Source organism: Apiotrichum porosum (assembly GCF_003942205.1).
Source record: "Apiotrichum porosum strain DSM 27194 chromosome Unknown scaffold_3, whole genome shotgun sequence".
NCBI lineage: Eukaryota > Fungi > Basidiomycota > Tremellomycetes > Trichosporonales > Trichosporonaceae > Apiotrichum > Apiotrichum porosum.
The window spans coordinates 2,791,010-2,806,690 of NW_021167110.1; the positions used below are offsets into that span (position 1 = coordinate 2,791,010).

The 15,681-nt window shown below is 59.0% G+C and overlaps 5 protein-coding genes and 3 non-coding genes across 8 annotated transcripts; 5 read left to right on the forward strand and 3 right to left on the reverse strand.

Moving 5' to 3' along the window:
- Positions 1-278: 278 nt before the first annotated feature.
- Positions 279-4,080, forward strand: EHS24_006659 (uncharacterized protein; the record flags this gene model as incomplete). Its single annotated transcript, XM_028622065.1, has 4 exons — positions 279-1,917; positions 2,011-2,155; positions 2,215-2,760; positions 2,805-4,080. 4 exons carry the CDS (start codon positions 279-281, stop codon positions 4,078-4,080), a joined length of 3,606 nt encoding a protein of 1,201 aa, XP_028478517.1.
- A 119-nt stretch (positions 4,081-4,199) lies between these two features.
- EHS24_006660 (uncharacterized protein) lies at positions 4,200-6,144 on the reverse strand (the record flags this gene model as incomplete). Its single annotated transcript, XM_028622066.1, has 6 exons — positions 4,200-4,499; positions 4,544-4,619; positions 4,661-5,066; positions 5,123-5,464; positions 5,516-5,579; positions 5,623-6,144. 6 exons carry the CDS (start codon positions 6,142-6,144, stop codon positions 4,200-4,202), a joined length of 1,710 nt encoding a protein of 569 aa, XP_028478518.1.
- A 1,009-nt stretch (positions 6,145-7,153) lies between these two features.
- Positions 7,154-8,548, forward strand: SEC53 (Phosphomannomutase; the record flags this gene model as incomplete). The annotated part of the gene is made up of 3 exons (XM_028622067.1): positions 7,154-7,376; positions 7,697-7,874; positions 8,149-8,548. 3 exons carry the CDS (start codon positions 7,154-7,156, stop codon positions 8,546-8,548), a joined length of 801 nt encoding a protein of 266 aa, XP_028478519.1.
- A 130-nt stretch (positions 8,549-8,678) lies between these two features.
- On the reverse strand, positions 8,679-11,100 carry COG6 (Golgi transport complex subunit 6; the record flags this gene model as incomplete). The annotated part of the gene is made up of 7 exons (XM_028622068.1): positions 8,679-8,972; positions 9,014-9,430; positions 9,478-9,553; positions 9,592-10,053; positions 10,104-10,271; positions 10,318-10,518; positions 10,589-11,100. 7 exons carry the CDS (start codon positions 11,098-11,100, stop codon positions 8,679-8,681), a joined length of 2,130 nt encoding a protein of 709 aa, XP_028478520.1.
- Positions 11,101-11,509: 409 nt separating this feature from the next.
- On the forward strand, positions 11,510-12,877 carry PIS1 (CDP-diacylglycerol-inositol 3-phosphatidyltransferase; the record flags this gene model as incomplete). Its single annotated transcript, XM_028622069.1, has 6 exons — positions 11,510-11,658; positions 11,753-11,767; positions 11,946-11,954; positions 12,016-12,345; positions 12,398-12,737; positions 12,782-12,877. 6 exons carry the CDS (start codon positions 11,510-11,512, stop codon positions 12,875-12,877), a joined length of 939 nt encoding a protein of 312 aa, XP_028478521.1.
- Positions 12,878-13,355: 478 nt separating this feature from the next.
- On the forward strand, positions 13,356-13,440 carry EHS24_006664. The gene has a single exon. It is a non-coding gene; the product is annotated as a tRNA-Lys (tRNA).
- A 733-nt stretch (positions 13,441-14,173) lies between these two features.
- On the forward strand, positions 14,174-14,266 carry EHS24_006665. Its single transcript has one exon. It is a non-coding gene; the product is annotated as a tRNA-Thr (tRNA).
- A 439-nt stretch (positions 14,267-14,705) lies between these two features.
- On the reverse strand, positions 14,706-14,809 carry EHS24_006666. The gene has a single exon. It is a non-coding gene; the product is annotated as a tRNA-Pro (tRNA).
- Positions 14,810-15,681: the final 872 nt, after the last annotated feature.

The window sequence follows — 15,681 nt, forward strand, 5'->3', positions numbered from 1 at the left end:
GTGTATGTGGTGGAGAGAACGATGGAGCAGAACGAGATGGAAAACAGCAGACAACTCGATTCAACCCGTGGTGGAATCACGTCATTTGAAGCGCGCTTAGCGGACATTGTAATTGCGGGTGAGTTTTTATTAGAAATTAGGGACATGGCCGTTGCTAATGGCCCCTACAGTCACGTGATCTCCATCCCCCGCCCTGGCGGCAGGCTGAAAGTCGGTTGTGTTTGCCATCATCTGCTCGCTCCTCACCATCATCATCCACCCCATCCTCTCCACAGACAATGTTCAACTCGCCAGCCCGTGCCACGCCCAGGCGCGGTCTTCGGGCACGCGATTCCATCTCACGTGGACCCTCCATGTTCGAGTCGTCAGCTCCCCCGACCCGCTCAAGGCTCGGCAGCACCCAGCCCTTGTTGAGACCCGTCTCCCCAGCATCGTCTGCCGGCGACAGCGTCCACACACAGCGTACAGAGCAGCAGCACCAGCATCATCGCCAGGCAGAGGAGTGGGACTCGCGCTCCACGTGGTCCCGCGACACGCGACACAGCGTCACCGCCGCTGGGCCTTTGCCTTCCGAGGTCGCCGCGCTCGTCAAGGGCGCAGACTTTATTGTCAACTCGGTCGCGGGCCATGTGGACCCCAGCAACGGGTACGCGCTCGTCGCTTCTCCATCATCCGTTGTCGCGTGGAACTATGCCAAGCGTACCCACTCGTCTCCTACCGTGTACCGCTTTGAGGCACCACCTGTCGCCCGCCTCGGCCTGGCTGCTACACCGCCTGCACTCGCAACGTTTGTTGGTGCTGGCAACGAGCCCGGCCTCTTGCTTGTGAGCGCCACGGGCGAAGTGCGCTTCTGGGAGAGTGTCAACCACGGTCTCGTCGACCCCCAGCACCAGCGCTATGCCTTGCTCCAGCTCAACCTCGGCGACGACTTTGCCGAGCGCATGTGGAAGGTCGACGCGACCTCGTTCATCCTTACCACCACTGCGAGCACGGCATGGCGTATCGCCGTGGCCAACATTGGCGGCCGTGTCGTCCCCACCGCTACCCAGTTTACACGCAACAGCGGCATGTTCAACCGCTCGTCGCCCATCATCTTCACCGACCGTGACCAGCGCAACGGCGTTGTGGCTGTTGCCCCTACCACTGGCGGTGTTTACATTCTCGGCCGCAGCACCCTCCAAAAGTGGGGCATTGCGCCAGATGGCAACACCCGTCTCGTCCAAGAGTTTGACCTCCGCGAATCCATTGGCGCCAGCCTGTTTGAGGATGAGCGCACCTGGCAGTCAGGCGCCGTTCACCTCGAGCTCAATGACCTCGTGTCCGTCGGAAGCGACCAGCTCGCCGCGTTTGTGTCGTACACCACCCAAGGCTCGTCCAACCGCCGCACCCACAACAGCCACAAGATTGTCGTGTTCGACTACAACCACCAGTCCAACGTGCTCACCATTGTTCAGGACGTGCACCTGTCCTACGTCGCACACTCGGATCCTCGCATGCTCGACATCCCACGCCTGTACATTCCGTCGGGCGCCCAGACCGCCTTCGTCCGCTTTGCCGACGCCATTGTTGTTACTTCGCTTTCCAGCATTCCCTACGAGGACACTATTACACTCAAGGACTCGAGCACCAACGCGTTTATTGGCGTCGGGACTGCAAAGTCGGGCAACCATAATGCTGCCCTCGTCGCCATGGCTGCCTCGGGCGGTATCATGGCCATCGAGGTCCACCCTGCTGTCGCTCAGGCCCGTCATCAGTCGTCAATCGCTGCTGCTACTGCCCGCATCAAGTCGAAGCTTGAGCAGGCCGTCTTCTTTGGTGACCGCAGCGAGAACCCCCTTACCTTTGACCTTCCCGCCGGCTGGAAGGGTGACCTCTCCGAGGCCGCCGAGGGTGTCTCTACCGAGATTGTCTCATCCAGTAAGCTCGTCCTGTGATTTCCGAGCTGACGTTAAGCCTCGCCGTATATGCCTCACATTTCCGACATTCGCATCCAACTGGCGGACCGCCTAGCGCGTCTCAAAGAGCTGATGAAGTACATTCACCGCAACGGCGGTCTCAGCTTGCTTCACGAGAGCTCCCGTAGGCGACTGTGCGGAGACGCCGAAAAGGTGCAGGCCGCCATCGACCTGTGGGACTACCAGAACCGTGTCATGGAGTGAGTTTGAAGGTGTTTTCGGTTCTCCGCTAACTCAGTGCCAGCCATCTGCACACTAGGTCCCCGGAGAGCCTGCTCGGCGACTCGATCCAGATCCTGATGAACCAGCTCGGTTCGTCCGCCGACGACGACGTTGTGCGCTCCTTTTTCCGCACACAGGTGGCCCACCTGGACCGCCTGCTCGAGTCGGTTTATGCCACCTTCCAGGCCGCGGTCACCACTGCCGGGCAGGGCGCCGACCTGACTGCATGGGTTCTGGAGGCCAACCGCATCTTCCTCACCGTGTTGCGGTCGTCCGCACGTTACCGCGAGGCCACCAACGAGGTGTACAGCGTTGACCGCTCGCACCCCGTCATTGAGCTTTGGACCGCCAGCGACGCCATCATCAACGAAATGGACGCTCTCTACAGCGCGACCCAGCGCCTCATCAAGGACCGCACACGAATGTTTGGCTCGGTCGTCGACGAGGGTGTCCCCAAGGGCACTACGGCCACCACGGGTGGAGTGGCGCAGAAGCGCGACCAGGCCACGCTCAAGCTGCAAATGGCTCACCTCGCTGCTGCTCTGTGCCAGAACATGGAAGACAAGCTGCGCGCATCCGCAACGTAAGTGGACGATAAAATCTAAGAGCGCACTGACCGACAAGCAGGCAGATGAATGGTGGTGTGGACCCCAACGAGGGGCTCACTCTGGCTCAGCGTTGGGACGAGATGAAGCCCAGGATCATCCGTCCTCTTGTGGACATTGACTGTGTGGACGAGGCATACCAGCTCGCAGAGCACCACCGCGACTTCCCCACCTTGGTGTACCTTTGCAACAATCCCGTTTCGGCCAAGGGTAACGGCCAGGCAAGGATTGAAACCTTCATTGAGCAGTTTGGCGCCGAGTTTGCCTTTGTCCTGTACCAGTGGTACATTGACCAAGGTGACCTGTATGCTCTGCTGTCGCAGGATGAGGTGTACGGTGGTCTCTTGACTGCCTTCTTCGACCGTTTCCCCCACCCCGAGCTGTCTTGGGTCCACGACATTGCCAGCAAGCGCTACGGCACGGCTGCCGCCGCCCTCGTAGCTGTCGATGGCCACACAGCTGAGCTCGCCCAGAAGCAGCTCATTGCGTCGATTGCCAAGCTGTCTGCGGTTGCCGACACCAAGGCGCACGGCGCGACTCCCGGCCGTACCGCTCTCTTGTCCGAGATTGACGACGGACTGGACGCCATCAACGCCGAGGAAGACTTGGCCGACTCTATCCGCGCCCTGGCCCCCACAAGCGGCTATCCGCGCGTTCCCGGTGCCAAGGCATTTGTGGACGCGCACGCTACCCGCCTCACCTCGCGCCCTGCTTTCCGCGCCGAGCTGGAACGGGACGTCACCGACCTGCTCGCCGGCACCGCGCTGGGCATCGAGTCCCTCGTGGACGCCTTGACGCTTGCTGACATGCTCCCCGACCGTTCCGGCGATGCTGCGCTTGCGCTCGACCGCCTTGCGCGCGCCTCGTTGCCCGAGGGACGCAAGCAGGTTGCCCTCCTCTCCATCTGGCGCCGCGTGTTCATCTACGACGACTGGGCCGACATTGCCAAGACGGCCGGACGCAGCGAGGAGACTCAGCGCAACCTCATGCGCGGCTCGCGCACGTATGCGACCCTCGAGGCGATTGGCGCTACGGACCTGCCCAGCTCGTACATTCTCGCGCCCAAGAATGCCACGTTGGCCCCGCTCCCCAGCGAGATCGCGGCGCGGTTCCCGGCTTACACCCCTGGCCAGGTCGAGGCTCTCATGGCCGACCACGGCGACGAGATTGCCGTTCTGGACGAGCTGATTGCCGAGCAGCACCTGGACCAGATCGTCCGCGCTGTGAGCGAGCTGGTGGAAAGCGACCGCTGTGGCGAGACGACCATGCTGGGCAGTGACACGGATGTGGATATGTAGAGGAGCACGTATGCCGTAGGCAACGGAATATAGTTGCAAGAGGGGGAAACAATGCATAATGTAAACCTACACCGTCTAAAAGTGGGGGCACAGGGTGTGAGAAGCGAAGAGACGGCTCTTTACATGGGTATCTTGACACGCCACGCACTCATGGGCAACGTGGTCAACCGCTTGATGGTCGGCAGGATGTGGCTGACGAGCAGGATGGCGCTGAGGGTGATACACACCGCATCCATGACATAGTACCCGTCCCGCTGGATCACGCACTGGCCTTGGGCGGCGGAACAGCTGGCCTTGCCGGTTTCAGAGGTACATTCTTGGCCGGTTGCGCTGCAGGTCGAGATGGTGAGCAGGTCGACGGCGCGCAGGATCAAAGGCTTGGGCCAGGTGCCGCCGAGGTTGGAGACGGTGTTGAGGAGCTGGGAAACATGTCAGCTGTGGGGACCACGGACACAAAGCTTACAGTCATGTACGTGCCGCCGATGAGCGGGTCGGCAACCTGTGTGTGGAACGCGGTAATGCCCACAAACTGGACCGTGCTGCTGGGTCAGTCGCTGTGGTTCAAGCGCTCACTACCCACTTTGTCAACGACGTCATGAGCGTGGTGGCGATCACGAGCGCAAAGTATCCGCCGCCCACTTTCCCGCCCTCGGGAAAGTTCCACACCACAAACGCCGCAATGGTCGCCATTGCCAGCCGGGCCCAGAACGCACCCATCCAGACACGGAGGACGCCAGACGCAGCGGCGGCGCGCGCGTTGTTTGCGCTCAGCGGGTGGCGGCCCTCGTCGGGTCCCGGCGGTGCTGGGCGTGACCACTTGGCCGCCAGCCAGCCGACGATCATTTGGGCCGGGAAATCGAGCAGGACAGCCACGGCGAGGTCTTCCTTTGACAAGCCCTTTTCCAAAAGTTTGAGCTGGGTGACCGACTCGTTGACCTGAAAGCCAAACTTGGCAATGAGGAGGATGAGGAGGAACGACTGGATGTCTGGGTGGGGGCGGCGTGTGAGCTTGGTGTGGAAAGAACATGACATGTAAGCTCACTCTTGAGACGGACAATGCTCCACATGATCTTGTAGACCTTCTTCACGTCCAGGTCCGGGTCGTCTTCGCTGACCGGATCCTCCTTTTTGAAGAAGATGAGCCACACGGTGACGACGAGGTACATGAAGCCCCAGAAACGCATGTAGGGGCCGAGCGACACCAGAGGCTCGGTGCCGGGCACAGAGCGAAAGTAGCGGTTGGTAAAGTCGACAGAGTTGAGTGCAAGGAAGACGGTAAAGCTCGATGCCGTGCCGATACCGAGACCGATGGTCTGCGCCGTCGAGGCGTAAGAGAGGTTGGGAGGCGAGAGCAACGTCAAAGCCCATCCGTCCACTGCAATGTCTGGCACGAGTGAGTAATGTTGATTACCCGCTAATGTCAACATCCACTCACCCTGCGTTGCAGCGGCAAAGATCAGACTGCCAAAGACCATGGTCAGGAAATGGATATCAATGTCCTGGCAAGTTGGTTAGCACATTGCTACCGGTCGGTCAACTCACGGCCGCGAGCCAGCCCTCGACCTTTGAGCCGATGAACACGAGCGCCAGTCCAACAATGGTCTGGACGGGGACGACCCAGCTCTTCCTGCGGCCCCACTTGGGCACAAACCACGCATCAACGATGGGCGACCACAGGAGCTTTAGCGAGTATGGCCATGTGCTGAGCGCAAAGACCGCGAGGCGCGAGTACGAGAGGTGCGGCTTGAGGAGGAACGGCAATGTCCCAAACGTCAAGCCCAGGGGGATGCCTTGGAGGAGGTACAGCACGACGAGGAGCGCAAACGCCTGCTGGTCGCGCTTGCTCTTGAGTCCTGGACCGCCAGAGATGTCGCGCTCGTCGTCGAGGTGGACTTTCTCGAGCACAATGTCGGCGTTGGCGTCAGGCCCTCGGCGTCTGGGCGTGCCGGAACTGCGAGGACTGGTGGTCCCGCCGCTGTCGTCGCGCCGCATGAGCAGGCCCTGCTCTTCGAGGTCGCCCAGGTCCTCGATGTTGCGCCGCAGCGCCGGTTTGCCAGAGAGCATGGCGGCAGGCGGGGTGGGTGCTGGGGGTGGTTGGTAGAGTGAGATGTGCTAAGTGGTTGGGTTGGTGGACGGATGAGGTTGTCGTCGTCGTCGTCGTCGTCGACGTCGCGCTCAGGTGGCGGCGCGTCTTTTGGTTGCCGTAAGGTCCGTTCCCGCGGGTGGCGGCACGCGCGCGGGGCAGAGCGCTGGGTGGAGGCCGCGAAACCGGTTTTTGAGACAGTCGGTGGACGTGTGGGACGACGCGATTACAAGGGATGAGAAGCAGTGAGAGGGGCATGCATGCATGTGCTGATGGCCAGGATACACCACAATATGACCCACTCGGGAGGTGGTGGTTTGCGAGAGGGGAGGTTGGACCGCGCACGGTGTGCGTGGCGGGTGGGATGATCCAGGACGTGCGTCGGGTGGACGGTGGCGAGGGCTTTGTGAGGTAGCGTCAGAGGGCAAGCTAGGAGAAGCAACAAGGAGAAGAATAGACAGAGACGCGAACAAAACCCAGGTCGACGAGGGCAAACAGGAATAGACGCAGATAGAGAGCGTCCAGAGCGCCAGAGCCTTCCTCGCACACACTCACACACAGCACACACAGCACACACAGCACACACAGCACACACAGCACACGTTTGTTGTCTGTTCTGCAGCGCTGGCGATCGTGCTCGGGACACGGCAGAGCGACCGACAGAACGCGTGGATGGACTCGTACCAGCACGCCTATTAGCCTTTGCCTTGGTTTGTCAATAGGCTTGCCTGTTATTATATGTGAGGGACGCTTCAATACAAACAAATTGAATTGACGAGGGGCCGTTTTGTAATCAAACGCGGCGCCACGTCGTCGCGTGGTGTACCCCCCCCCGCCCCCGCCCCCTGCAGGTAGCCGCCGCCGCCGTCGATGCAATCGGTCATTTTAATCTCTCTCTCCGTTGCCATCTGCCTGGTTCCACGTCTCTCACACTCTCTCTTTAACCCATCTATCGCCTCTCACCGTCTTCTTCTTCATCACCCAGCCACCATGTCGTTCCCCGCCGGAGTCAAGCCCTTTGCTGAGCGCCCCCTGCCCAACACCATCTGCATGTTCGATGTCGACGGCACCTTGTCCCTCGCCCGCCAGTCGGCCACCCCAGAGATGATCGCCACGCTCAAGGCCCTCCGCGAGAAGTGTGCCATCGCCTTTGTCGGCGGCTCGGACCTCAAGAAGATCGTCGAGCAGCTCGGCGGCGACAACCCCGGCGACGGTGAGTCCGCTTAGAGCCTGTTGGGAACAACGTGCGGGATGGGACCGGTGATCCACCAAAAAATGTCTGCCGCTGCGGAATGCCCGGCGTCCAACGCCGAGCGGGGAGGTCAGGACAATGCTGGTTGTTGAGGGACAGGACGCGGGACGCGAGGGGCGAGCGCGTTGAACACATCCTATATCCATCGCAACGTCGTCATGGCGATGTGTTCCACAGATGGCAAGCAATCTTGCTGCTATCTGTCGGTGATGTCGCCTGTTGCCTCTGACGCGCACCAAGTGGAACATCCGTGCCCCAAACAGTCAACTGACTATCTTTAGTTGCGGGTGTCCTCAACGCGTTCGACTTTGGCTTCGCCGAGAACGGCCTCACTGCCTACCGCCTCAGCAAGGAGCTCAAGCCCGCCAGCTTCATCGAGCACGTCGGCGAGGACGAGTACAAGAAGCTTGTCAACTTTATCCTGCGCTACCTCTCGGACGTCGATGTCCCTGTCAAGCGGTGAGTAGTGTTGTGAGCGTGGTGCACGTGTCGGCGCTCGCGTTTGTTGTTCGGATACGCGTATACTCGTGAGGCGTTTTTTGGGAGTAACGCATCTATGGCGCTCTCGCCCCCGTTGCTGCTGCTGCTGCTGCTGCTGCTGCTGCTGCTGATACCGGCGGCTGCGGCGGCGTCGGGCCGACGCCCCTGCTCCCTCCCTACTCCGGGAACCGAACCCCTTACACACCCTCTCCCTTGCCTGCCCCTCTCGCCACATTCTAATGCATTCCTCCAGTGGCACCTTTGTCGAGTTCCGCAAGGGCATGATCAACGTCTCGCCCATCGGCCGTAACGCGTCCACCGAGGAGCGCAACGCCTTTGAGGAGTTTGACAAGAAGGCCGGTGTCCGCGCCGCCATGGTCAAGGCTCTCCAGGACAAGTTCCAGCACCTCGGCCTCACCTACTCGATCGGCGGCCAGATCTCCTTTGACGTCTTCCCCACCGGCTGGGACAAGACCTACTCGCTCGGCCGTCTCGAGGGCGAGGGCTTCACCGACATTCACTTCTTCGGCGACAAGACCTACAAGGGCGGCAACGACTATGAGATTTACACCGACGACCGCACCAACGGCCACGCGGTCACCAACCCCGACGACACCATGAAGCTCCTCAACGAGCTCTTCCTGTCCAAGTAGACATGTAGACGAGCTGCTGTGCACAATGTACCAAAGAGATTATACAAGTAGAGACAACGGATGAAACATCTTATTTTTTTTTGCATCATCGTCTTGTGGGCAAAAATATCTCCTCTGCTCCACCTCTCTTCTACGCATCCGCCACGCCAAGTGCGACCTCGACCTCGTCGCGGCCACGGCGGAGGAGCGTCTCGGCAAACTCGTATCCCTCCTTCTTGTCCAATACATGGTCTGCAATCTCGGCATAGGCCTCGGAAATGCGGCGCAGTGCCGTGCGGTGGATACCTTCGGCCAAGCGGGGGTTGGCGAGTAGCGCAAGGCGTGGGGATGTGAGTGGGTCGTGCGAAGTGAGGAACGACGAAAACTGCGTGAGAGCTGAAGTGAGTTCCTTGGGCGTCGCACCAGGAAGGCGCGAGAGAGGCGTCTGGTACAAGTCAGCGGGCTGTGGGCATTGACGCATCCTACCTCTGCTGGTCTTGTGCGCATGGCCTTGAGGACGGGACCCAGGCCACACTGCTCCAGGAGTTTGCCGTGGTGCTCAAACGTCATGCTCTCGACGTGCTGTGCCACTTGCTCTTGCAAGAGCGTGACGCGCGGGGCAGTGAAAGCGTACGCCTCGAGCGTGTGTTGCAGGTACTCGAGACAGTTGACGAGGAAGACGTCCTTGTCCCAAGCACCCGTCACTGTGGACTGCTTGCGCAGGTCGGCCATGCGCTCGCACATTTCCACAGCGGGGTCGACCGCCGCGTCCAGGAGCTTTGCAAAGTCCGTCTCGCGCTCATGCGGGTCCACGAGAGACGTGTCGTACACGGCAATGATCTCGCGCAGGACCTGGCACGAGTCGCGCAGTGCAAGTGGAGGCGACAGGTTTGCGTCTGGGGGCTTATAGAGTTAGGTTCATGCTCTCGCGGTATAATGCAACAACTCACATGCAGGAAACGGAGCAGCGAGCGGCCCTGCGCTTGGAGGGTCCCAAAGAAAGCCGCGTCGGCATAGTCGTACAGTCTGGCTGGTTAGATATATCTCGGCGACTTGGGACCCACTCCTGGAGCGCCTGTGACAGCACGGCACCGGGACCGATAGTCTTGCGCATGGTGACGAGGTAGAACTGGACGAGGTTGACAATGCGGTACGTCATAATGATACCTTCTTGCGACTTGATAGTCTGCTCGATACGCAGCTTGAGCGGGCGTCCCAGCCCATCGAGGTTCTTGTCCAGAGCGTCGGACACCATCTGCTCTGCCTCGGACCGCTCCGCGCTGCGCTCCTCGCCGACCATGCGCACTCTGTTGCGGCCCACTCCAAACAGCGACTCCAGCAGCTCGTGCTCGCTTGCAGTGGCCTGGTGGACCCACGCCAGCATGTCGCCGACATAACGCGTCGGGTCGTGAGCGTGGATTTCGATTGGGCGGGGAAGACCGTTGGGTCCACCACGGGTGAGTGCGTCGAGAAAGGCCGTAAGGATAGCACCTTGGCGAGTGGTCGTGAGGACCTGCAAAGCGTCCCTACGTGTGTCAGCTTGAGAGCGTTGATTCTAGAGGCCGGCATAGCTCACTTCAACAGCGCCGGACGCTTCCCCAGGCGCTTGACTGCCTCGCGCATCACAGACGACACCTCGAGCTGGGCCTCGCGCGTCATTTGGCGGAACTGGAACTCGAGCCAACGGTGGATCTTGGCGTAGCCAGCTTCCAGCTGAACACCAGTGGCAGCCATAATGTCGAGACTGAGTGGGTCAGTGTGGGCTCCCCTATGTGTCATGTGGAACTCACCCTGCCTGCATGCTCATCTCGTCGTCTCCGCCGAGGAGCGCGCGGCAGTCGTGGCGAATCGCCTCGACCCGATCCAGCGCGTCAAAGAGGTTCTGGTTGAGGTCGAGGGCACTGGCATTCAGGGCAGCTTCTTCTGCCGCCGAGAGAGTGAAGCGGTGGAGAAAGAACGACACGAGTGATGTTCGGAGCTGGGCCGACGAGCTGGAACGTCAGTGAGTGTCATTCGCGAAGGCTCGGGGGGGGGGGGGGGGGGGGGGGGCGGAGAACTCACCGCTGCGAGCGTAGTCCGTCCGCGCGCTCGAGCAGATACTTTGTTCCGCTGTTGGCCTGGTCGAGCTCGGCCTGCACCTGGTCACAGCGGCTCTGCATATCCAGCATGTGTTCGCGAAGCACGTCGAGCTTGCTGTCGACCTCGCCAAACGCCTCCAGAAAGCGCTGGCTGCCACCTGCCAGACGCGCCTCGACGTCGCGCTTGAGGTTCTTGCGCGCCGTAGCGGCACTCTGTCCACGCAGCGTGCGTCTCACGGGCACAATGTCGTCTCCGTCGCTCGCCGCCGAGGACGTTGCATCTGCCTTGGCTTTACCCTTGGAGCTGTAGAATGAAGAGGCAATCTCGAGGGCTTCGCGAGACGCGCGGTCGTCAAAGTTGGTACCGATTGCCTTGTAGATGCGCAACGAGATGGGGTTGTTGCGCGAGGCGGTGGGCACGGGTGTTGAGGAGCCAGACGCCGATGCTGGCGATGGCGCCAGTAGGGATCGCGGGGCTGGCGGCATTGTCGCCATTGTGTGATGATGTTTGGTTGGTTGGTCGTGAACAATGTTGACTGTCATCATCGACCGTGTCGCTCTCTCTGTGCGGGCGTGGAGGCTCGGTGCCGGATGCTAATTAGGCATGACTATATTAGAAACATATTTGTAATTAATTGTAATCAATTGCCTATCATACGTCACATTACGTAAGCATCTCGCTCTCATGCCCCACCCCACCCCGCCGGCCACCTACGTCGTCCATGCGGCCATTCTGTTGTCCCATTTCGCTTTCTTCGCTTCCATCCTCCTTCTCAATCATCCACTCTTCCATTTCCGCGGCTTCTTACCGCCCTTCCAACTTGCTTCTTCGTCGCCACTCCTTACCCCCATCTGTCCAACCTCCCTTTATAGCCCCACCATTCCCCTCTTCTGCACGCCCCCGATGCCTCCCACCACTCGCTCAAAGCAGGGCTCCCCGGCCCCCGCGGCTCTGGCGACTGCTCGCGAGACCGACATCAACACCACCATTCGCCAGCGTCCTCGCGAAGGAAGCAGGTCTCGCAACCCTGACGATGTGTATGATGCCAAGTAGTAAGTTGCGCGCAACTCTGCCTGTGTCGGGGAGTGCGGCAAACGCTCGCACGCCCACGCAAGTCTCCTCATGAGCTACGCTGACGACGCCCAGTGCTGTGGACCTGGCGTGAGTACAGAGAGGAGAGCAGAGGGGCCAGTGGCGAGACTGTGGCTGTGGCCCTGGCTCTGGGCTGTAGCTGTGTCGAGGGGGTGACCCACCTCCAGTCTTGGAGCTCATCCCCCTTCTCGCCCTCGTCGTGTGACCCATCCCAGTGATGTTGTGCTGACCCGCTGCTTTTTTGCAGAACATACACGTGAGTCATCATTCTCCCTGGCCGCACCATTTAAGTCACCGAGGCTGACCATCACCTCTAGTGTTGACGAGAATGTCTTCCTCTTCGTTCCCAACCTCATTGGTTACGTTCGCGTAATTCTCGCTGCCGCAGCGCTGTACTACATGCCCAACTACCCAAGGACGTGTACGGTCCTTTACGGAGTCAGCTGTCTCCTCGATGCCTTGGACGGTCTGGCCGCCCGCGCGCTGAACCAGTCGTCCAAGTTTGGCGCCGTCCTTGACATGGTGACCGACCGTTGCACCACCGCCTGCCTCCTCTGCTACCTCGCCAGCGCGTACCCGAAGTACGCCCTTCTTTACCAGTTCCTCATCGCCCTCGACTTTGCCTCGCACTACATTCACATGTACTCGTGAGTTGTGCTGCCCTTGTTGACATCTATGGCAATGCTGACTCCTCCACAGTTCGAACGTCACCGGATCGTCGTCGCACAAGAACATCACCGCCGACGTCTCGCGCATCCTTTACTACTACTACACCAGCAAGTTCACCCTCTTCATGTTCTGCTTCTGCAACGAGCTCTTCTTCGTCTGCATGTACCTCAACGCCTTTATTCAGACCCCTATCTCCTCTGTCGTTCTTCCCGAGCTTGTCGTCAAGACCGGCCTCGACAAGATCGCACCTTGCCTCCTGCGCGGCGCCGCCAACCTCACCTGGCCCCAGTTTGTTGCCGCTCTCAACTTCCCGCTCTGCGCCGGTAAGCAGATCATCAACGTTGTCCAGTTCTGGAAGGCCTCCAAGATTGTAAGCGAGCCAAAGGAACGGGGCAATTTATTAACAAAACACAGCTCGTCGGCATCGACCTTGTTGACCGCCAGAAGGCCCGCGCCAAGAAGGCCGCTGAGGAGGCGTTCAAGGCCTCCAAGGGGGCTGCCGTCCTCTAGATGCCCACTCGGCAGCTCGTAGACAGGTCTCGAGAAGACTTGGACGCCCGCGGGCCCACTGGCACGCGTGGTTCGACGCGCCATGGCGTGTGCAGGTCATGGTGTAGGGGAGGGCCGGAGGCGGTGCCGTACGGCGGCCGAGGGGAGCCGAGAGAGTTTGAGGAGGGGAGATCGTTTGTGGAACATCATAGGCCGTCGCCCCTTGGTGCTGGTGCTCACGCGACAAACATGCGTGCTTGGTCGTTGGACGTGCAGTACGGGGAGATGAGTCGAAGCTCCGTAGTAAAGCAACTAATGTATAGAGGTCTCTGCACCTGTGACCCGTAACTCTGTTCTGGATGCATTGAATGCAGAGTGAAGGCTGGCTAGTGAGGGTATAGGATGAATGAGTGAATGAATAGAGGGCCAGAAGCTTGGCCTCCATCTCGAATTGACTCGCCACTCAGACTGTCGGATAGCCATTGGACATTTTCGAAGAGCCTGGTTATATCAGTCGGTAGATAGTTTGACTCTTATTACATTAAGACATCAAAATGTCATGGGTTCGAGCCCCATACTAGGCTTTCATTTTTGCTATCTGCCGGCATCGTCCTTGTCCACTGCTTCCTCGGCGTCTGCCGAGGGTGTGGGGTAAAGATGTTGGCTTCTTTTTAGCGTTGTTGTGTAATATGAAGGCAACATGAGGGCAGTACGACGGTGGATAAGGTGAATAACGCATGGGCACATGCTGATACTTGAATCGCGACATTGTTTTTATCGCGCAAGTGAAAAGGTGCATATAGTGTGCGACCCAGACATCCTGGCAAATGCACCAATGTTCTTTACTACCCATGTAAATGCTCAACAGGATTACCAACCTCAGAGACCTCACAGAGGCCGGTGGTACAGCTGGTGGTACAGAGCCTGAGTGGTCTCATAAATTACTTTATTCTGGTGGACTGGCTGGCGGGCTGCCACACACCCGGCTTTCTACAGCAGAAAGGGCCTGGTCCAAACTGCTTCTCAGGAAGTGTGTACCCACACAGAGCAGGGGTAGAACGCACTGCCATAGGAATGTGATGGCATGTTGCGTGGCTTGAGGATGTCAACTGTCGACCGAGGGCCGAAACATTCGCCAGCAAATTATCGTCAAACGCCTCTGTACAGGCGTCACTCCTCTTGCTTCACCCCATACAAGACGTCTGTGGGGTCGTCTTCCAACGGCTACCCATCACTACCCATCACCTCAACCATATCTCAATACACGCAGACGTGGGAGTCACAACACCACTGCAAACACGGAAGACTGTCGTAGTCGCCTTCTTAGTTCAGTGGCTAGAATTTTTCACTAGTAGTGTCCCATTGGAACTTGCTATGAAAGGGTCACCCGTTCAATTCGGGTAGAAGGCAACCATTATCCTTTTTGCCATGCTTCGCTGGAGCTTCAGAAGGTGGCAAAAGTGTAGGAGGACCGTGGATGAACAGGTGGATGGAGAAGTGCGTCACGGTTTGACACTTGGTGCCGATCGCGTGCCGATCGCACCGATCACCCGAATGTGGCACACCTCATCTTCTCCGACAACAACGTCGTCTTCAGGCTTCACCGGGTTCTTTCAACCGAACCACAATGCATGGACGTGTCAACCCGAGTGTTGTCGGATCTGCAGCATCTTGGCTACCTACCAGAGCTCCAAAAACTTGCATACCACTGGCGGATCCCGGGAAAATTGGCATAGAAGCTCCTTCGTCCCCTCGTTCTGACCTCTCTCACTTCCAGTCGCCTCCAATTGACCCCAATCACATTCCCTGATATCCAAAAGACTCCCAGAACGCCGGGAAGCAAAAGATCGGGCCGCTCCGGGACTCGAACCCGGGTCGAGTTCAATCGAGAGCTTGTCGCTCTGAGCTTTGGTGAAGCCCGAAGAACCCATCGTGCCCCTGGACCAAGCAGCCGCCGATGTTCTTCTGCATCGTAGCTGTCTGAAAAAGCTCGCGGATGGAAAGTAGATGCAGAATTGGCGGAGTACTGGAGGATGGAAGATGTTCGGTTGAGTCGGCGATTTTGCAGGTTTGTCCGGACGGAATGTGTTGGATGTTGCTTTTCGCCCTGGATTGTTGGTACCTTGCTGGCAATAGACTATACAGAAGAAGATAAAGATGCATACAAGGCTTTAGAGCTGCCTGTATACACCTTTAGTGACATGCGAGAACGACAGAGCGAAGACGGAACAGTGGAGGAACACAAGGAGGCTAACTGGATTCACACTAAAAGGATTGAAGAGGCTAGAGACGGAGAAGGGTCCTGGTAAGAGCAATCGAATCACACCTACAGTTCATTGCACCTCAGCTGCACATCCTGCTTGGATCGACTTGCCTATGCTCATCGGTCAGGTGTAAGCAGGGGACTAGCATGTGCGTCTCCTCAGATGCTTCGGGGTATAACCCACTAGTGGATAGCCTTATCTTTCCAGCGCCTCTTATCTGCGCCACCAAAAAAGAAAACAGACCACGCATGTTGGCACCATGACGCTGTCCAAGACTCCATGTCCATTCCTCCTCTCCTGGATAACAAGATTGGCCCACGAAAAAAATGTCGATACCTACCGATACGGCAGACTGATAGAGTGGGCTGCGCAGGGCACCGGTGGGGCCACGACGCGGAGCCTGCGGGGTATACCTCTGACCACTGGCATCAGTGCTGTATATCTCGTTGCCCCGTGCTGTCCACTAGCCTTATCCAGCAGTCACGCGGGGGCCTTGTCTTTGCGATTTTCCAGTCCTGATGGTGCCCAACGTGCCTGCCGAGGTCTACGGTTTGTTGCAAA